This window comes from Mobula hypostoma, chromosome 5, assembly GCF_963921235.1.
Source record: "Mobula hypostoma chromosome 5, sMobHyp1.1, whole genome shotgun sequence".
NCBI lineage: Eukaryota > Metazoa > Chordata > Chondrichthyes > Myliobatiformes > Myliobatidae > Mobula > Mobula hypostoma.
The window spans coordinates 104,884,969-104,905,716 of NC_086101.1; the positions used below are offsets into that span (position 1 = coordinate 104,884,969).

Sequence of the window (20,748 nt, forward strand, 5' to 3'; positions counted from 1 at the left end):
GAGGGGTGGAGAGTTTGTGGAGGTGAGGTGATGGGGTGTGAGGGAGTTGGAGGGGTAGTGAAGGGAGGGATGGAGAGTTGGTGGAGGTGAGGTGAAGGGGGTGTTGGGGAGTTGGAGGGATGGTGTGGGTGGAGGTGAGGTGACGGTGGTGTGATGGAGTTGAAAGGAGGGATAGTGAAGGGTGGTGTGGAGAGTTGCTGGAGGTGATGTGATGGAGTGTGAGGGAGTTGGAGGGAGGGGTAGTGAAGGGCGTGGTGGAGAGTTGGTGGAGTTGAGGTGATGGGGGTGTGAGGGAGTTGGAGTGAGTTGAAGTGAAGGGAGGGATGGAGTGTTGGTGGAAGGTGAGGTGATGGGGGTGTGAGGGAGTTGGAGAGCTAGTGAAAGGTGGAATGGAGTGTTGGTGGAGGTGCGGCGATTGGTTGTGCAGGAGTTGGAGGGGTAGTGAAGGGAGGGAAGGAGTGTTGGTGGAGGTGCAGTGATGGGGTGTGAGGGAGTTGGAGGGAGGTTTAGTGAAGGGAGGGATGGAGTGTTGGTGGAGGTGTGGTGATGGGGGTGTGAAGGTGTTGGAGCTGTAGTGAAGGGAATTATGGAGAGCTGGTGGAGGTGTGGTGATGGGATGTGAAGGATTTGGAGGGAGGGGTAGTGAAGGGAAAGATGGAGGGTTGGTGGAGGTGAGGTGATGGGGGTCTGAAGGAGTTGGAAGGGTAGTGGAGGGATGGAGTGTTGGTGGAGGTGAGGTGATGGTGGCGTGAGGGAGTTGGAGGGGTAGTGAACCGAGGGATGGAGTGTTTGTGGAGGTGAGGTGATGGGGGTTTGAGGGAGTTGGAGGGAGAGGTAGTGAAGGGAGGGGTGGAGAGTTGGTGGAGGTGAGGTGATGGGGGTGTGAGGGAGTTGGAGGGGTAGTGAAGGGAGGGATGGAGAGTTGGTGGAGGTGAGGTGATGGGGGTGTGAGGGAGTTGGAGGGAGTGGTAGTGAAGGGAGGGGTGGAGAGTTGGTGGAAGTGAGGTGATGGGGGTGTGAGGGAGTTGGAGCGAGGGGTAGTGAAGCGAGGGATGGAGATTTGGTGGAAGGTGAGGTGATGGGGGTGTGAGGGAGTTGGAGGTGTAGTGAAGGGAGGGATGGAGTGTTGGTGGCGGTGAGGTGATGGTGGTGTGAGGGAGTTGGAGGGAGATATAGTGAAGGGAGGGATTGTGTGTTGGTGGAGGTGAGGTGATGGGGTGTGGGGGAGTTGGAGGGGTATTGAAGGGAGGGATGGTGTGTTGGTGGCGGTGAGGTGATGGTGGTGTGAGGGAGTTGGAGGGAGATATAGTGAAGGGAGGGTTGGAGAGTTTGTGGAGGTGAGGTGATGGGGGTGTGAGGGAGTTGGAGGGGTAGTGAAGGGAGGGTTGGAGTGTTGGTGGAGGTGAGGTGATGGGTGTGTCAGGGATTGAGGGGTAATGAAGGGAGGGATTGGTGCAGCTGTGATGATAGGGTGTGAGGGATTTGGAGGGAGGGGTAGTGAAGGGAAAGATGGAGGGTTGGTGGAGGTGAGGTGATGGGGTTTGAGGGAGTTTGAGGGGTAGTGGAGGGATGGAGAGTTGGTGGAGGTTTGGTGATGGGACTGTGAAGGGAGGGGTGGAGCGTTGGTGGAGTTGTGGTGATGGGGGTTTGTGGGAGTTGGAGGGGTAGTGAAGTGAGGGATTGAGAGTTGGTGGAGGTGAGGAGATGGGAGTGTGAGGGCGTTGGTGTGAGGGGTAGTGAAGGGAGGGTTGGAGAGTTGGTGGAGGTGTGGTGATGGGGTTGTGAGGGAGTTGGAGGGCTAGTGACGGGTGGGGTGGAGATTTGGTGGAGTTGAGGTGATGGGGGTGTGAGGGAGTTGGAAGGCTAGTGAAAGGTGGAATGGAGTGTTGGTGGAGGTGCGGTGATTGGTTGTACAGGAGTTGGAGGGGTAGTGAAGGGAGGGAAGGAGTGTTGGTGGAGGTGATGTGATGGGGTGTGAGGGAGTTGGAGGGAGGTTTAGTGAAGGGAGGGGTGGAGAGTTTGTGGAGGTGAGGTGATGGGGGTGTGAGGGAGTTGGAGCGAGGGGTAGTGAAGCGAGGGATGGAGATTTGGTGGAAGGTGAGGTGATGGGGGTGTGAGGGAGTTGGATGTGTAGTGAAGGGAGGGATGGAGTGTTGGTGGAGGTGAGGTGATTGGGGTGTGAGGGAGTTGGAGGGGTAGTGAAGGGAGGTTTGGAGTGTTGGTGGAGGTGAGGTGATGGGTGTGTCAGGGATTGAGGGGTAATGAAGGGAGGGATTGTGTGTTGGTGGAGGTGAGGTGATGGGGTGTGGGGGAGTTGGAGGGGTATTGAAGGGAGGGATGGAGTATTGGTGGAGGTGAGGTGATGGTGGTGTGAGGAAGTTGGAGGGAGATATAGTGAAGGGAGGGGTGGAGAGTTTGTGGAGGTGTGGTGATGGAGGTGTGAGGGAGTTGGAGGCGTAGTGAAGGGAGGGTTGGAGTGTTGGTGGAGGTGAGGTGATTGTGGTGTGAGGGATTTGGAGGGAGATATAGTGAAGGGAGGGGTGGAGAGTTTGTGGAGGTGAGGTGATGGGGGTGTGAGGGTGTTGGAGGGGTAGTGAAGGGAGGGTTGGAGTTTTGGTGGAGGTGAGGTGATGGTGGTGTGAGGGAGTTGGAGGGAGATATAGTGAAGGGAGAGGTGGAGAGTTTGTGGAGGTGAGGTGATGGGGGTGTGAGGGAGTTGGAGGGGTAGCGAAGGGAAAGATGGAGGGTTGGTGGAGGTGAGGTGATGGGGTTTGAGGGAGTTTGAGGGGTAGTGGAGGGATGGAGAGTTGGTGGAGGTTTGGTGATGGGACTGTGAAGGGAGGGGTGGAGCGTTGGTGGAGTTGTGGTGATGGGGGTTTGTGGGAGTTGGAGGGGTAGTGAAGTGAGGGATTGAGAGTTGGTGGAGGTGAGGAGATGGGAGTGTGAGGGAGTTGGAGTGAGGGGAATTGAAGGGAGGGATGGAGTGTTGGTGGAAGGTGAGGTGATGGGGGTGTGAGGGAGTTGGAGGTGTAGTGAAGGGAGGGATGGAGTGTTGGTGGAGGTGAGGTGATGGGGGTGTGAGGGAGTTGGAGGGGTAGTGAAGGGAGGGTTGGAGAGTTGGTGGAGGTGAGGTGATGGGTGTGTCAGGGATTGAGGGGTAATGAAGGGAGGGATTGTGTGTTGGTGGAGGTGAGGTGATGGTGTGTGGGGGAGTTGGAGGGGTATTGAAGGGAGGGATGGAGTGTTGGTGGCAGTGAGGTGATGGTGGTGTGAGGGAGTTGGAGGGAGATATAGTGAAGGGAGGGGTGGAGAGTTTGTGGAGGTGAGGTGATGGGGGTGTGAGGGAGTTGGAGGGGTAGTGAAGGGCGGGTTGGAGTGTTGGTGGAGGTGAGGTGATGGTGGTGTGAGGGAGTTGGAGGGAGATCTAGTGAAGGGAGGGGTGGAGAGTTTGTGGAGGTGAGGTGATGGGGGTGTGAGGGAGTTGGAGGGGTAGTGAAGGGAGGGTTGGAGTGTTGGTGGAGGTGAGGTGATGGGTGTGTCAGGGATTGAGGGGTAATGAAGGGAGGGATTGTGTGTTGGTGGAGGTGAGGTGATGGGGGTGTGGGGGAGTTGGAGGGGTATTGAAGGGAGGGATGGAGTGTTGGTGGAGGTGAGGTGATGGTGGTGTGAGGAAGTTGGAGGGAGATATAGTGAAGGGAGGGGTGGAGAGTTTGTGGAGGTGTGATGATGGGGGTGTGAGGGAGTTGGAGGGATAGTGAAGGGAGGGTTGGAGTGTTGGTGGAGGTGAGGTGATGGTGGTGTGAGGGAGTTGGAGGGAGATATAGTGAAGGGAGGGGTGGAGAGTTTGTGGAGGTGAGGTGATGGGGGTGTGAGGGAGTTGGAGTGAGGTGTAGTGAAGGGAGGGTTGGAGTGTTGGTGGAGGTGAGGTGATGGTGGTGTGAGGGAGTTGGAGGAAGATATAGTGAAGGGAGGGGTGGAGAGTTTGTGGAGGTGTGGTGATGGGGGTGTGAGGGAGTTGGAGTGAGGTGTAGTGAAGGGAGGGATGGAGTGTTGGTGGAGGTGAGGTGATGGGAGTGTGAGGGAGTTGGAGGGGTATTGAAGGGTGTGGTTGAGATTTGGTGGTGCTGTGGTGATAGGGTGTGAGGGATTTGGAGCGGGGGTAGTGAAGGGAAAGATGGAGGGTTGGTGGAGGTGAGGTGATGGGGTTTGAAGGGAGTTTGAGGGGTAGTGGAGGGATGGAGAGTTGGTGGAGGTTTGGTGATGGGACTGTGAAGGGAGGGGTGGAGCGTTGGTGGAGTTGTGGTGATGGGGGTTTGTGGGAGTTGGAGGGGTAGTGAAGTGAGGGATTGAGAGTTGGTGGAGGTGAGGAGATGGGAGTGTGAGGGCGTTGGTGTGAGGGGTAGTGAAGGGAGGGTTGGAGAGTTGGTGGAGGTGTGGTGATGGGGTTGTGAGGGAGTTGGAGGGCTAGTGACGGGTGGGGTGGAGATTTGCTGGAATTGAGGTGATGGGGGTATGAGGGAGTTGGAAGGGTAGCGAAGGGACGGATGGAGTGTTGGTGGAGGTGAGGTGATGGGGATGTGAGGGAGTTGGAGGGTTAGTGAAGTGAGGGGTGGAGAGTTGGTGGAGGTGTGGTGCTGGGTGTGTGAGGGAGTTCTAGCGAGGGGAAGTGAAGGGAGGGATAGAGTGTTGGTGGAGGTGAGGTGATGGGGTGTGAGGGAGTTGGAGGGAGATGTCGTGAAGGGAGGTGTGGAGAGTTGGTGGAGGTGAGGTGCTGGGGGTGTGAGGGAGTTGGAGTGAGGGGAATTGAAGGGAGGGATGGAGTGTTGGTGGAAGGTGAGGTGATGGGAGTGTGAGGGAGTTGGAGGGGTATTGAAGGGTGTGGTTGAGATTTGGTGGTGCTGTGGTGATAGGGTGTGAGGGATTTGGAGCGGGGGTAGTGAAGGGAAAGATGGAGGGTTGGTGGAGGTGAGGTGATGGGGTTTGAAGGGAGTTTGAGGGGTAGTGGAGGGATGGAGAGTTGGTGGAGGTTTGGTGATGGGACTGTGAAGGGAGGGGTGGAGCGTTGGTGGAGTTGTGGTGATGGGGGTTTGTGGGAGTTGGAGGGGTAGTGAAGTGAGGGATTGAGAGTTGGTGGAGGTGAGGAGATGGGAGTGTGAGGGCGTTGGTGTGAGGGGTAGTGAAGGGAGGGTTGGAGAGTTGGTGGAGGTGTGGTGATGGGGTTGTGAGGGAGTTGGAGGGCTAGTGACGGGTGGGGTGGAGATTTGCTGGAATTGAGGTGATGGGGGTATGAGGGAGTTGGAAGGGTAGCGAAGGGACGGATGGAGTGTTGGTGGAGGTGAGGTGATGGGGATGTGAGGGAGTTGGAGGGTTAGTGAAGTGAGGGGTGGAGAGTTGGTGGAGGTGTGGTGCTGGGTGTGTGAGGGAGTTCTAGCGAGGGGAAGTGAAGGGAGGGATAGAGTGTTGGTGGAGGTGAGGTGATGGGGTGTGAGGGAGTTGGAGGGAGATGTCGTGAAGGGAGGTGTGGAGAGTTGGTGGAGGTGAGGTGCTGGGGGTGTGAGGGAGTTGGAGTGAGGGGAATTGAAGGGAGGGATGGAGTGTTGGTGGAAGGTGAGGTGATCGGGGTGTGAGGGAGTTGGAGGTGTAGTGAAGGGAGGGATGGAGTGTTGGTGGAGGTGAGGTAATGGGGGTGTGAGGGAGTTGGAGGGGTAGTGAAGGGAGGGTTGGAGAGTTGGGGGAGGTGAGGTGATGGGTGTGTCAGGGATTGAGGGGTAATGAATGGAGGGATTGTGTGTTGGTGGAGGTGAGGTGATGGTGTGTGGGGGAGTTGGAGGGGTATTGAAGGGAGGGATGGAGTGTTGGTGGCAGTGAGGTGATGGTGGTGTGAGGGAGTTGGAGGGAGATATAGTGAAGGGAGGGGTGGAGAGTTTGTGGAGGTGAGGTGATGGGGTGTGAGGGAGTTGGAGGGGTAGTGAAGGGAGGGTTGGAGTGTTGGTGGAGGTGAGGTGATGGTGGTGTGAGGGAGTTGGAGGGAGATATAGTGAAGGGAGGGGTGGAGAGTTTGTGGAGGTGAGGTGATGGGGGTGTGAGGGAGTTGGAGGGGTAGTGAAGGGAGGGTTGGAGTGTTGGTGGAGGTGAGGTGATGGGTGTGTCAGGGATTGAGGGGTAATGAAGGGAGGGATTGTTTGTTGGTAGAGGTGAGGTGATGGGGGTGTGAGGGAGTTGGAGGGGTAGTGAAGGGAGGGTTGGAGTGTTGGTGGAGGTGAGGTGATGGTGGTGTGAGGGAGTTGGAGGGAGATATAGTGAAGGGAGGGGTGGAGAGTTTGTGGAGGTGTGGTGATGGGGGTGTGAGGGAGTTGGAGTGAGGTGTAGTGAAGGGAGGGATGGAGTGTTGGTGGAGGTGAGGTGATGGGAGTGTGAGGGAGTTGGAGGGGTATTGAAGGGTGTGGTTGAGATTTGGTGGTGCTGTGGTGATAGGGTGTGAGGGATTTGGAGGGAGGGTTAGTGAAGGGAAAGATGGAGGGTTGGTGGAGGTGAGGTGATGGGGTTTGAGGGAGTTTGAGGGGTAGTGGAGGGATGGAGAGTTGGTAGAGGTTTGGTGATGGGACTGTGAAGGGAGGGGTGGAGCATTGGTGGAGTTGTGGTGATGGGGGTTTGTGGGAGTTTGAGGGGTAGTGAAGTGAGGGATTGAGAGTTGGTGGAGGTGAGGAGATGGGAGTGTGAGGGCGTTGGTGTGAGGGGTAGTGAAGGGAGGGTTGGAGAGTTGGTGGAGGTGTGGTGATGGGGTTGTGAGGGAGTTGAAGGGCTAGTGACGGGTGGGGTGGAGATTTGCTGGAGTTGAGGTGATGGGGGTATGAGGGAGTTGGAAGGGTAGCGAAGGGACGGATGGAGTGTTGGTGGAGGTGAGGTGATGGGGATGTGAGGGAGTTGGAGGGTTAGTGAAGGGAGGGGTGGAGAGTTGGTGGAGGTGTGGTGCTGGGTGTGTGAGGGAGTTCTAGCGAGGGGAAGTGAAGGGAGGGATGGAGTGTTGGTGGAGGTGAGGTGATGGGGTGTGAGGGAGTTGGAGGGAGATGTCGTGAAGGGAGGTGTGGAGAGTTGGTGGAGGTGAGGTGCTGGGGGTGTGAGGGAGTTGGAGTGAGGGGAAGTGAAGGGAGGGATGGAGTGTTGGTGGAAGGTGAGGTGATGGGGGTGTGAGGGAGTTGGAGGGGTAGTGAAGGGAGGGATGGAGTGTTGCTGGAGGTTAGGTGATGGGGGTGTGAGGGAGTTGGAGGGCTAGTGAAAGGTGGAATGGAGTGTTGGTGGAGGTGCGGTGATTGGTTGTACAGGAGTTGGAGGGGTAGTGAAGGGAGGGAAGGAGTGTTGGTGGAGGTGAGGTGATGGGGTGTGAGGGAGTTGGAGGGAGGTTTAGTGAAGGGAGGGATGGAGTATTGGTGGAGGTGTGGTGATGGGGTGTGAAGGTGTTGGAGCGAGGGGTAGTGAATGGTGGGATGGAGTGTTGGTGGAGGTCAAGTGATGGGGTTGTGAGGGACTTGGAGGGGTAGAGAAGGGAGGGATGGAGTGTGGCTGGAGGTGAGGTGATAGGGGTGTGAGGGAGTTGGAGGGAGGGGTAGTGAAGGGTGGAGTGGAGAATTGGTGGAGGTGAGGTGATTCTGGTGTGTGGGAGATGGAGGGGTAGTAAAGGGAGCAATGGAGTGTTGGTGTGGGTGTGGTGATGGGGTTGTGAGGGAGCTGGAGGGGTAGTGAAGGCTGTGGTGGAGATTTGGTGGAGGTGTGATTTGATGTGAAGGATTTGGAGGGAGGGGTAGTGAAGGGAAAGATGGAGGGTTGGTGGAGGTGAGTTGCTGGGGGTCTGAGGGAGTTGGAGGGTTAGTGGAGGGATGGAGTGTTGGTGGAGGTGAGGTGATGGTGGCATGAGGGAGTTGGAGGGGTAGTGAATGGAGGGATGGAGTGTTTGTGGAGGTGAGGTGATGGGGGTGAGAGGGAGTTGGAGGGAGGGGTAGTGAACGGAGGGATGGAGTGTTGGTGGAGTTGAGATGATGGGGGTGTGAGGGAGTTGGAGGTGTTGTGAAGGGAGGGATGGAGAATTGTTGGAGGTGAAGTGATGGGGTGTGAGTGAGTTGGAGGGAGGGGTAGTGAAGGGAGAGATGGAGAGTTGGTGGAGGTGAGGTGATGGGGTGTGAGGGAGTTGGAGGGAGGGGTTGTGAAGGGAGGGGTGGAGAGTTGGTGGAGGTGACGTGATGGGTTGTGAGGGAGTTGGAGGGAGGGGTAGTGAAGGGCGGGGTGGAGAGTTGGTGGTGGTGAGGTGATGGGGGTGTGAGGGTGTTGGAGCGAGGGGTAGTGAAGCGAGGGATGGAGATTTGGTGGAAGGTGAGGTGATGGGGGTGTGAGGGAGTTGAAGTTGTAGTGAAGGGGGGAATGGAGTGTTGGTGGAGGTGATGTGATGTGGTATGAGGGAGTTGGAGGGAGGTTTAGTGAAGGGAGGGGTGGAGTGTTGGTGGAGGTGTGGTGATGGGGGTGTGAAGGTGTTGGAGCGAGGTGTAGTGAATGGTGGGGTGGAGAGTTGGTGGAGGTGAGGTGATGGGGTGGGAGGGAGTAGTGATAGGAACTGGGGTGTGGGTGAGTGGGAGGGGGTAGCGCTGAGGGAGGGGTGAAGTTGGGTGGCAGACTGAGTTTGGGGTTGATGATAGGATGTGTGCAGGTGAGGGGTGTGAGTGGGGGTGTTTGAGGGGTAGTTTTGAGGTTGATCATGAGGGAGGGCTGGGGGGGTAGTGACGAGGTTGGTAATGGGGGTGGGGAGTGAGAGGGGACTAGTGATGAGCCTGTGGTCACAGCTTGATTGACTGAACTGTAATATTACCCCTCTCAGCTCAGGCACCGACTGGACGCCTGCATCACCAACTGGAATTGGCTTCAGCAGAACTCCTCATGGCTGGCTGACAAAGTGGCCAGGAACCCCAACATCCAATGTCCGACTGACATCATGCCCGGAACCTTCTTCCCGGGAGGGGGAGTGGTGGTGTTCCAGGCTGGTAGTAAGGACATTACCTTCTCTCTATCCGTTGGCCAATTGTATGTCCATGAGCTGTTGACTGCCTGGGGTCACGGGAGTGGGTGGGGGGGGGGGCACACTCACACAGGAGGGGTCCGAGCTTGAGGTAATTTAGACTAGCATGGGTGATAATGTGAAAATATGGATTTTGTACCTCTTTGGTGTGAAATTAGATCATATAACATACTACAGTACAGTACATTCAGCCCCCAGTGTTGTGCTGAGAAGCAATTCCTTCTGCTGTCACAATGTCCAATCCCTTCTATTTTTAAGAGCCTCTGAGAGCCTTTAAATGTCTTTATTGTATTTGGCTCCATCACAACCCCTGGTAGTGCGTTTCAGGCAGCCACCACTCTCTGTGTAAAGACAAACTAGCCCCACATATCTCCTCTGAACAAGCGTCCCCCTCTCATCTTAAACGCATGCTCTTTGGTATTAGACGTTTTTACCCTGGGAAAAAATGTCACCATTCTTCTGGTGCCAACATAACATGGCCACAACTTACTCACCCTAACGGAACGTCTTTGGAACGTGGCAGGAAGCTGGAGTACCTGTAGGAAACCCACGTGGAAATGTGGAGAATAGACAGCGGCAGGAAAGGAAGCCCAGTTGTTGATCATTAGCACTGTGACGTGTTGCACCAAACACTATCTTAACTATTCATTTCTTACCCTTTGGCAAGAAGTCCTGCCAGCCTTGTCCGTTCCAAACCAGTTCAGGGGTAATTAAGATTGGATGACAACCTTGCTGAGGATTGGAGGCTTGCGTGCCTCAGTGACCCAGAGAGCTATGTTGGCTGGAGTCAGGGCTTTGTGCTTTGGCTCTTGGTAGGGTCACCCATGACAATCAGGTCACTGTTTCACTGGTCCTCCAGGTTCAGGGGTTCAGCTCAGGGCTAACAATCCTGACTGGTCAAAAGAAAATGTCACAGAAACACCAATGAAGAATCTTATATCTATGTGTGGCGGTATTCCTGAGTTTCCACCTGGAATTAGCATGACCAACAGTAGTGAAAACTGAGAGGAAGCTACAGGCACAATGAACACTGCCGGTACAGATGGAGCTGGAAGACATTCATTGCTGCCCTAAAAGCCATTGGTGTAACTATTACCACTGTCTATTTGTGGGACATCCCACCAGAAGTGTGTTGGTCAGTCTAAGATCCTCTCCACGTGGATGACCTTGTGGTATCTGTATTCCACCCCTCCAGGTTTCCAAAATGATTCTGAGTCCCCGGAGGACTGGTCTCTGAGGTTCGAGGCTGTCATTCGTCCCTCAAAACATACTGGTGTCGTGCTGGCCATACTATCCAAGACTTACAATCTTCTGATGCAGCTCGACATTGTTCTGAAGGACTGGCAGGAGGTGGGTTATTTTCCCAAAGTGACTGCATGAAGGAGCCCCGTGCCAGGTTATCCAAATATGACAAGGTTAGACAGTCAGAATATTGTCTTTAAATGGTATAGAGGTTTATTCTGAATCCTCCCTTTGATATCTCATAAACACTAGAGGTTCTGCAGATGCTGGAAATCTTGAGCAACACAAACAAAATACTGGAAGAACTCAGCGCATCAGACGGTATCTATGGAGGGGAATAAGTAGTTGATGTTTTGGGTCGAGACGTAACAAACAATCAAGGCATCTGTGGGTTGAAAGGGACAGGGTTTTGAACAAACATTGACAAACCTTTTCCTGAAGATGCTGCTTGCAGAACTCAGTGGGTCAAGCAGCCTCCAACCTGATGGCATGAACACTGACTTCTCAAACTTCCACTAATGCCCCACCTCCCCCTCGTACCCATCCGTTATGTATTTATCTACACACATTCTTTCTCTCACTCTCCCTTTTCTCCCTCTGTCCCCCTCACTATACCCCTTGTCCGTCCTTTGGTTTTCTCCCCCCTCCCCCTTTTCTTTCTTCCTGGGTCTCCTGTCCCATGATCCTCTCATATCCCTTTTGCCAATCACCTGTCCAGCTCTTGGCTCCAACCCTCCCCCTCCTGTCTTCTCCTATCATTTCGGATCTCCCCTCCCCCTCCTACTTTCAAATCTTTTACTAGCTCTCCCTTCAGTTAGTCCTGACGAAGGATCTCGGCCCGAAACGTGGACTGTATCTCTTCCTATAGATGCTGCCTGGCCTGCTGCATTCACCAGCAACTTTGATGTGTGTTGCTTGAAATTCCAGCATCTGCAGATTTCCTCGTGTTTGAGTTCTTGCAGAAGATTGTTTGATGCTGCAGATTCCAGCATCTGCAGTCTCCTGTGTCTCCGAACACTTCGCAGAGATGTCAGAATGTAAGGTGAGTGGGGAAAAGTTTAAAGGAGAGGTGTGGGGCAAATTTTTTTCACATGGAGAGTGACAGATGCCTGTGATGTGCTGCCTGGGTTGGAGCTGGAGGCAATATGATCAAGATATTTCAGAGGCTGTTAGACAGACAGATGAATGGAGAGAATGGAGGGATATGACATTGTGTAGATTGGGATCATATCAGTCGCAGATGTGCTGGTCCGGAGATCCTGTGCATATGTTGTACTGTTCCCTGAAGCAAATTCAGAAATCAGAGATGCAAAGGGACTTGAGAGTCCTAGGGCAGGATTTCTTAAAGATTAGAGTCTCTGTTTGGGTGGCGGGGTGAGCTACCTCTCTACCAAAGGAGGTGTAAGGTGCTCCTTCCCTCCGCTAGCCTGCAGGTCACCCTTGGGCAAGGTGTGGCACCTGCTTAGCCCCCCCCCCACCCAATCAGGGTGATGTGAAGCCATGGGAGCAGGAGGTGGATGGTTGTATGAGCAGCTGGTACATATCACAAGTCCTGGTTATGCGACCACTGATGTCAGGCAGACAATCTCTGAACAGCATTGATAACAGCTGGGGTCACCCGGCTGGTGAAGACACTGCCCAGAAGTAGGCAATGGAAAACCACTTCTGTAAAAAAATCTGCCAAGGATAACCAGGGCATAGATGGAAGACCTTGATTGCCCATGTCATAAGACACTGAATGTAATGTGGTGACAATGAAGGTATTCTGTCCTATGTTGTTGCCCAGCTGGAAATGGAGGGGATAGGGAACTGGGGAGAGTTAAGTCCTCTGTTACAAGTCCAGTTCTCCCTGCCAGGTGCTCCCAACTAGTGTGATTTCTCCAACACAACCACAGATGTCTCCATATCAGGCCAGTAACTCTACCACAAATGACCCAGACTGTCCAGGCTCCTCCAGAATTTAGAAAGTTCTGCAGCCTTTTCTAATCCTGTGCAGTGGGCCCTCCATGCCAGTTAGAATGCTCTCGGCACCATAGCTGTAGAAATTTCCCTAAGTTTTTGGTATTTGCTGATCACACTAAGTCTGAGAGGAAATGGGTGCTAAGGGTGCCACACACTAATGCCTGCTGCCCTCCCCCAGGTGTTCCGCCTAAAGCTCGGAGACGCAGTGCTATTTGAATTGCCTCCTCCCAGCGAACTATGCAATGGCCTCAAGATCGTCCTCAGCCTCTCTGCTGAAATGATCTCCCTCAAGGTGGGTAACAAGCTCAGGACCCTGCAGGAAACACATGACAGCATTGCCTCGCTGAGGTCTGCCTGGATTGAGGAGGAAGCCTTTGTGGTTCTGGGGGGATTGCCAGGTGAGTTCTCTCCCAATCCCATAACCCAACGCAATGTGATGAAAGGAAGGGCTACCACAGACCTAGCGCATTGGAGGCTGAGAGCAGAAGTGCCTACAATGATTAAAAACCTAGGCAGGGTAAACAGCTAGTGATGGGAAGGGCTATATGGGCCAGAGGGAGTTACAGAGGCAGGAAGTGGCCAGAAGAGTGAATGCAAGTGGGCTTTTTCCACTGAGGCAAGGGGAGAAAAAAACCAGAGGACATGGGTCAAGGGTGAGGGGGAAAAGTTTAAAGGGAACATTAGGGGGGGCTTCTTCACACAGAGAGTGGTGGGAGTATGGAATGAGCTGCCAGATGAGGTGGTGAATGCGGGTCCCTTTTTAAAATTTAAGAATAAATTGGACAGATGGGAGGTGTATGGAGGAATATGGTCCGTGTGCAGGTCAGTGGGACTAGGCAGAAAATAGTTCGGCACAGCCAAGAAGGGCCAAAAGGCCCGTTTCTGTGCTGTAGTTTTTCTATGGTTTCTATTTTCTAAGCAGTTACAGAGATGGGGATGGGTGTAGGGGCCAGAGGGGATCTGAGAACAAGGAGGGCTGAAGAGCCGGAGGCGGTTATGGAGACAGGGAGGAGTGTAGGGACAGTAAGAAGTGTAAGGGCCAGAGGGAGTTACAGAGATGAGAAGGAGAGTAATGACTGGAAGGAATTACAGAGATGGAAAGTGTGTTACAAAGATGGGGATTGGTGTAAGGTCCAGAGTGAGTAGGGAGGGGTAAGTTTCAGAAATGGTGCTGGGATGGGATTTGGATGCAGTGAGGATTGGGGTGGAGATGGGTTTGAGATCCGGTGAGCAGTGGGAATGGGATTGAGATTCAGAGAGCAGTGAGAATGGGATTGTGGTTCGGTGAGGAGTGCAGAACAGATTGAGATTCAATGTGAGGTGGGAATGTGACTGGGATTGGGATTCAGTGAGGAGTGGGAGTGGCATTAGAATTTGGTGACAGGTGTTGGTGAGGATTGTGAGTCAGTGAAGGGTGGGGATTGGGATTTGGATGCAGTGAGGGAGAGAGATTGGGATCTGGGGAGGTGTGGGGATTGGATTGGGATTTGTGAAGGGTGGGGAAAGGGAATGGGAATCGGTGAGGGGTGGGAATGGGATTAGGATTCAGTGAGGGGTGGAGATGATGATTGGGATTCAGAGAGTGCTGGGGATTGGACTGGGATTTAGTGAGAGTTTGGGATGTTGATTTGGGATTCAGTGAGGGGTGGGAGTGGGATTGGGATTCATGAAGGTTGGGGATGGGTATTGGGATTCAGTGAGGGGTGGGGGTTGGGACTGGAATTCAGTGAGGAGATGGGGACTTGAACTGAGATTTGGTGAGGGGTGGGTATTGGGATTCAGTGAGGAGTGGGGATTGAGATTGAGGTGAGAATAGGATCCATATACAGTTAGGGTGGTGTACCCTCAGTATTGCAGACTAACCCTCCCTTTCTCCTTTTATTCCACAGCCCTAGACACACTAGGCTACGGATGGTATTACTTCCAGGGCTGTATGCAGAATCTGAGGATGCAGGGGAAGTCCTTGGACATGAACCAGGCCCTGTTTGTCCACCACGCCATCTTGACCCATAGTTGTCCGGCTTCAAAGTAGCAGTCTGGCCTTGTCATCTGCCCATCGACAATCCACCGACCGTCAACCCATCTCAGTCTCCCTGCCTCATCCACCGCACATTAAAATCTCTTGTGGATGGACCTCGTGTGTTGTCTTTGGGGTCTGGGAATTCCACAGTGCTCCCTTTTAGTCTGTGTGCATACATCCCTCACCACCTTTGTGACTCCCCCCAGCCCCTACACACTGTCGTGTCTCTGTAACTCCCTCTGGCCCCACCTCTGTGACCCCTTTGGCCCCTACACCCCTCCCCATCTCTGTGACCCCTCTGACCCCCTACACCTCTCCCCATCTCTGTGACCCCTCTGGCCCCTACAACCCTCCCCATCTCTGTGATCCCTCTGACCCCCTACACCCCTCCCCATTTCTGTGACCCCTCTGGCCCCCACACCCCCCCATCTCTCTGACCCCTCTGATCCCCTACACCCCTCCCCATCTCTGTGATCCCTCTGACCCCCACACCCCCCCCTCTCTCTGACCCCTCTGGCCCCCACACCCCCCCATCTCTCTGACCCCTCTGATCCCCTACACCCTGTCCCTGTCACTGTACTCATCCAAACTTCCCTTAAAGGTTGCAATCAAACCTGCATCCACCACTTCTGTTCCATACTCTCACCACCTCTGTGAAGTAAATCCCCCTCAGGTTCCTCTTAAACATCTCACCTTTCACCCTTAACCCATGACCTCTAATTCTAGTCTCACCCAACCTCAGTGGAAAAAGCCTGCTTGCATTTACTCTATCTATACCCCTCATAATTTTGTATCCCTCTATCAAATCTTCCCTTATTCTCCTACTGCAGCGATTAACCTACTCAACCTTTCTCAGGTCCTCAAGTCCCAGCAAAATCCTTGTATTCTATCTAACTTACCTACATCTTTCCTGTAGGTAGGTGACCAAAACTGCACACAATACTCCAGATTAGGCCTCGCCAATGTCTTATACAACTTCAACATGACATCCCATCGCCTGTACTCAACATTGACTTATGAAAGCCAGTGTGCCAAAAGCTTTCTATTGACCTGTGACACCACTTTCAATGAATTATGGATCTGTTCTACCACACCCCTCAGGGCTCTATGGCTCACCATGTAAGTCCGAGTTTGTACTGGGCCAGGTTGGAGATTTCTCCTCTCTGAACTTTGCCCTTGAGAAGTCTGAGCCTCTGGGATACATATGGAGGTCAGTGGTCACCCCAGAGCTATGCTTTTGGTGAACGTCTGAGCTGACTCAGTTCTTGCTGCTGGTGCTGCCATTCAGTGTCCAGTCCTGCCTGCTTGCAGGGTACCAATCCTCTCAGCCACATTCCTTAGTTCTCCTCCATCCCAGCCCCTTATCAGGGTGCTGCCTGGTTTAGAGAGCACAACGTGAGCAGAGGTTGAGTGAGTTGGGCCTTTTCTTTCTGGGGTGAAGCAGGATGAGAGGTGACTTGATAGAGGTGTACAAGATGATGAGGCATACATTGGGTGGATAGATAGAGACTTTTCCCCAGGACGGAAATGGCTAATACCAGGAGGGTACCTGGATTTTCAAAGTGGTTTTATAGAAATGGGGCTAGGTTTAACACCATGGGCTAAGTAATCTCACCTCAGCCTCAGTGAGGTGAAATCACATCAGCTGAAGAGGGCAATAGGAGGAAACGCGGCCCCCTCCATCCACCAGTCTGGGCAGCCACAATCCCATACCCTGGATAAAGCACTTTCCTGGGCAATGCTTGGAGACTGTGGTTGAGATTTCTTCTAAGAACAGCCTTGCATGGAAAAGACGCTCAGCCCTTTGGATCACAGCTAAAGGCCATTCAGCCCCTCTTGAGAAGAATACATGGGTACATAGAAGGATGAGGTTTCTATGTGCCACAGAGAGATGATGCAGCAGGTGAGGAGCACACTGAGATCCCAGACACCAAAACAGAAAACGAACAATGCAGAATACATTCTGGAAAAATGGAACATTTTATCGTCATGTTGGTTAGAGATAATTAGTGTTTAATAAAATGCAAATCACATCATCCCCGAGGGCTGCAGATAGATAGTGTCATACATATGGAGACAGTACTGAGAGAGAGACACTTTGAGGGGTGGTACTGTGGAGAGGGGTCACAATGTGGGAGGGAGAGTGTTGAGGGACGGTCACACTGTGGAAGGGCTGGTACTGAGGGAGGGTCACACTGTGGGAGGGGCAGTACTGAGGGAGCTACACTGAGGGAGGGGCGGTACTGAGGGAATCACACTGTGGGAGGGGTGGTGCTGAGGGAATCACACTGTGGGAGGGGTGGTACTGAGGGAGGGTCACACTAGGAGGGGTGGCACTGAGGGAGGGTCACACTGTGGGAGGGGTGGTACTGAGAGAGAGTCACACTGTGGGAGGGCTGGTACTGAGGGAGGGTCACACTAGGAGGGGTGGCACTGAGGGAGGGTCACACTGTGGGAAGGGTGGTACTGAGGGAGGGTCACACTGTGGGAGGGGCGGTACTGAGGGAGCTACACTGAGGGAGGGTGGTACTGAGGGAATCACACTGTGGGAGGGGTGGCACTGAGGGAGGGTCACACTGTGGGAAGGGTGGTACTGAGGGAGGGTCACACTGTGGGATGGGTGTCACCGAGGGAGAGTCACATTGAGGGAGGGGCTGTAGTGAGGGAGGGTCACAATGAGAGAGGGGCTGTACTGAGGAGGGTCACACAGTGGGTGGTGCTAATGGAGGATTGCACAGGACAGGGGTGGTGCTGGACAACAGGCGCTAATAGCACACCAGACTGTGCTATGGGTCCCTGATCTGTGTGCAGACCCTGTCTCTCTCCACATTGCCACTATCGTACTGTGCTGTACCCTCAGAGGAGTACGCATGTGCCTGACTTTCTGCTGGCTGAATCCTCCTCCTCATTTGCAACTTTGCCGTCTTCCTCCCAGATATTCATCTCGTCAAAGATGCCAGTCTCAATCATCTCCTCCTGCCAGGGGATCGCTATGTTTCCTGAAGCAAACTCATTGTAAAAGTCTTTGTCACTGTCGGTGATGACCACCCCTTTCACCGAGGAGAACATCCCCACATCACCGATGTCCTTTGCGTACACTGTTTTGGGGTCGGGGATGAATGGAGGCGTCACCAAACCTGTGGGTGCGGGGGAAGAAAGACAATGTCAGGGGCCACAACACACCATTCAATCCTCTCTCTGCCTTCCCCACCAGTCACCACCTCCCCCTCTCCTGAGATGCAGAGATTTTTCCCAGGTAATTCATCGTTGAACATACGGGGCATAATTTTAAGGTGATTGGAGGAAAGTATAAAGGGATGTGAGGTAGTTTTTTTTATACAGAGTTCAAACTTCAAAGTACATTTATTATCAAAATATGTATAAATTATACAACCTTGAGATTCGTCTGCTTACAGGCAGTCACAAAGCAAGAAGCACAAAAAAAAACACTAAGAAAAGAGACCATCAAACACCCAATGCGCAGAGACAGAGAAAAATAAACACAAATTGTGCAAACAGTAAAAGCAAGCAGACAGTACTGAGAATGCAAAGGCTGGACCTGTTGGTACAGGCCCATAACCTCAGCCTCAGATCATCACACAGAAGCACAAACCATCGCGGGGTTTGCAGCCACCTCACAGCCTCAGTGCATAAAACGCACTATCAGTGCCAGTGAAAGAGGCAAATACATTAGGGACATTAAAGAGGTTCTTAGATAGGAACATGGATGATAGAATAATGGAGGGTTATGTGGGAGGGAGGGGTTAGGTGATCTTGGAGTAGGTTAGAAGATTGACATAGTACTGTGCTGTACTGTTCTATAAGGTCACAAGACATAGGGCAGAGTTCGACCCCTTAAGTTTGCTCCGCCCTTCCACCATGGCTGATTTATTATCCCTCTCAACCTCACTCTCCCTTTTAGAATATAGAACAGTGCAGACTAGCCACCAGTCCTTCGGCCTACAATGTTCTGCCGAACCTATTCAATCAAATGGCTAACTTATCTCTTTTGCCTACACAATGTCCATATCCTTCCATTTTCCTCACATTCACGTGCCTATTTAAACATCTTTTAAAAGTCCCAGGTGTACTGCCCCAGGCAACATGGTCCAGGCTCACATCATCTGTGTAAAAAAAACGTGCCCCTCACAGGGATATTGTGTTGCATAGTGTTGTTTAGAATTATCAGTCTGAAAGGAGGTGGCTCTACAGGATTCTTCCCACCACAAGCTATGGCTCCTGTGTACGAACTAGGTCCCACCATTTTGGAGCTGCAGCCCACCATGTTAAAGCCCCACAGTCTGAAATCAAAACATCACTGAATTAACACAGTCAGAGCACTTAGTAGACTTTCAAAGAGCAGTTCTGAGAAGAGAGAAAGGATAGGAGTCTCCTCCAGACAGGTAGGAAGTCTGCATGATGAAACTCCAGCACTGACCCTCCTCGTCACAGTTCTTAACGATTTATTTCTGAAATAAATCGACATTTTTTCCAAGAGCTCACACACCACCATCCGTACCACAGGGTGACCCTCCCGCAGTACCATCCTTCCCACTGTGGCACACTCCCTCAGTACCACCTCCCTCAATACAGACCCTTTTGCAATGGTCTGGGATGCTCAACAGTGGGAAAATACCTCCCTCCCTCCCTCTGTACAGCCCCTCCCACAGTGCAATGCACCCACAATGAGACAATCCCTTTGTACCTACCTCCCTCCCTCTGAAAAGTCCCTATGGTAGTGGAATGCTCTCTCAGTACAGCCCCTCCCTCGGTACAGTCTCTCCCTCAGCACAGCCCCTCCGACAGTGGGATGCTCCCTCAGTTACCTGCTTCCAGTCTACCCCAGTTGATGGTGCTGAAGAAGGGCTGGTTCTTCACCTCAGAGCAGTTCCCGTCCTTGAAGCCGAGCCGCTGGGACACATCTTTGGCCATCAGTGCCTCGCACAGCGACTTGCACTCTCTACTAATTGAGGGGGGGTATTGCACTGCATCATTCAAGATTCTCCGTGTCACCTCCTGGTTCTCCACCTGACAGAAGAGAGGGTGGTGTCAGTGCCCACACTATCCCCTGGGACCCCCTACCTCACCCAACCAGTCTGTTACTCACTGCCAGAGATCCATTATATATAAAATTCTCATTTATGATAGGATTCGATCCCAGGCTGCCGTCCCCTCTCTGAGAGATACAAAAATCTCTTACTCCTGGATTAGATCCCAGACAGTAACCCACTCCCAGCAATATGTTATATATAAAAATTCCTCTCATTCCCAGATTAGATCCCAGACACTCCTGGGAATTTATTAGTTTATATTTATTGATTGAGATACAGCACGGAATAGGCCCTCTGGCCCTCTGAGCCACGCCGCCCAGCTATCCCCCTAATCACAGGACAGTTTACAACGATCAATTAACTTACCAACCAGAAGGTCATTGAACTGTGGGAGGAAACCAGAGCACCCGGAGGAAACCAACGTGGTAAAGGGGAGAACGTACAAGCTCCTTACAGGCAGTGGTGGGAAATTGACCCGGGTTGCTGGTACCCTAACGTGTTGTGCTAACCACTACGCTCCCTCGCTGGCCCCCAATACAACCCCTCCCCCTACCAAACCCCTGAATTAAATTCCAGTCATTTACTCACTCCTGGGCATCAGTGATTCTACGTAGAAACTACATGACTTCCTGGAATTAGATCCCAGCTTGTAACCCACTTCCAAGGATATGTTATTCTATTTATAAATGCCAAATCCCCAGGATTAGATTTTAGCCAGTAACCCACTCCTGGGGAGCTGTTATTCTATATATAAACCCCAAAAATCCCTGGATTAAATTCCAGCCTGTAACCACGCTCAGGGATCAGTTATTCTATACATAACCTGCACCCCCCAAACACCTAGATTAAATTTCCAGCTTGTAACTACTCCCAGGGATCTGTTCTTATATACAGTCCCTGTAAAAAATATTCATCCCCTTGGAAGTTTTTATGTTTTATTGTTTTACAACATTGAATTACAGATTCTCAGTGGATTTAATTTGTTTTTTCTTGACACTGATCGACAGAAAAGACTCTTTCATGTCAAAGTGAAAACAAAATTCTACAAATTGGTCTAAATTTATTATAATTCTTAAACACATAATTGATTGCATAATTACTCACCCCTGGACACATCTGGACACTGCAATCTTTCCGCATTCTTCTTTACAAAACTGCTCTCGACATCAAAGCATCATTTGACTATCAAGGTGCCCTAGCTAAAATGGAGTCAATGGGAATTAGGGGAAAAACCCTCCACTGGTTGGAATCGTACCTGACACAAAGGAAGATGGTTATGGTGGTTGGAGGTCAATCATCTCATCCTCAGGATATCACTGCAGGAGTTCCTCAGGGAAGTGTCCTCGGACCAACCATCTTCAGCTGCTTCATCAATGACCTTCATTCCGTCATAAGGTCGGAAGTGAGGATGT

The 20,748-nt window shown here is 52.5% G+C and overlaps 2 protein-coding genes across 2 annotated transcripts in view; one reads left to right on the forward strand and one right to left on the reverse strand.

Annotated features, from left to right (window-relative positions):
- The window catches only part of shbg (sex hormone-binding globulin), a 95,718-nt gene extending 81,207 nt beyond the window's left edge, over positions 1–14,511 (forward strand). Inside the window, exons 5-8 of the mRNA XM_063048689.1 lie at positions 8,864–9,029; positions 10,257–10,411; positions 12,444–12,663; positions 14,155–14,511. Coding sequence (XP_062904759.1) covers positions 8,864–9,029; positions 10,257–10,411; positions 12,444–12,663; positions 14,155–14,297 — 684 coding nt within the window. The 3' untranslated portion in view covers positions 14,298–14,511. The remainder of the gene's footprint in view (positions 1–8,863; positions 9,030–10,256; positions 10,412–12,443; positions 12,664–14,154) is intronic.
- A 2,469-nt stretch (positions 14,512–16,980) lies between these two features.
- The window catches only part of LOC134346243 (rhodopsin kinase GRK1-like), a 102,150-nt gene continuing 98,382 nt past the window's right edge, over positions 16,981–20,748 (reverse strand). The window contains exons 6-7 of the mRNA XM_063047567.1: positions 19,112–19,313; positions 16,981–17,422 (exon numbers count right to left, since the gene is read on the reverse strand). Coding sequence (XP_062903637.1) covers positions 17,142–17,422; positions 19,112–19,313 — 483 coding nt within the window. The 3' untranslated portion in view covers positions 16,981–17,141. The remainder of the gene's footprint in view (positions 17,423–19,111; positions 19,314–20,748) is intronic.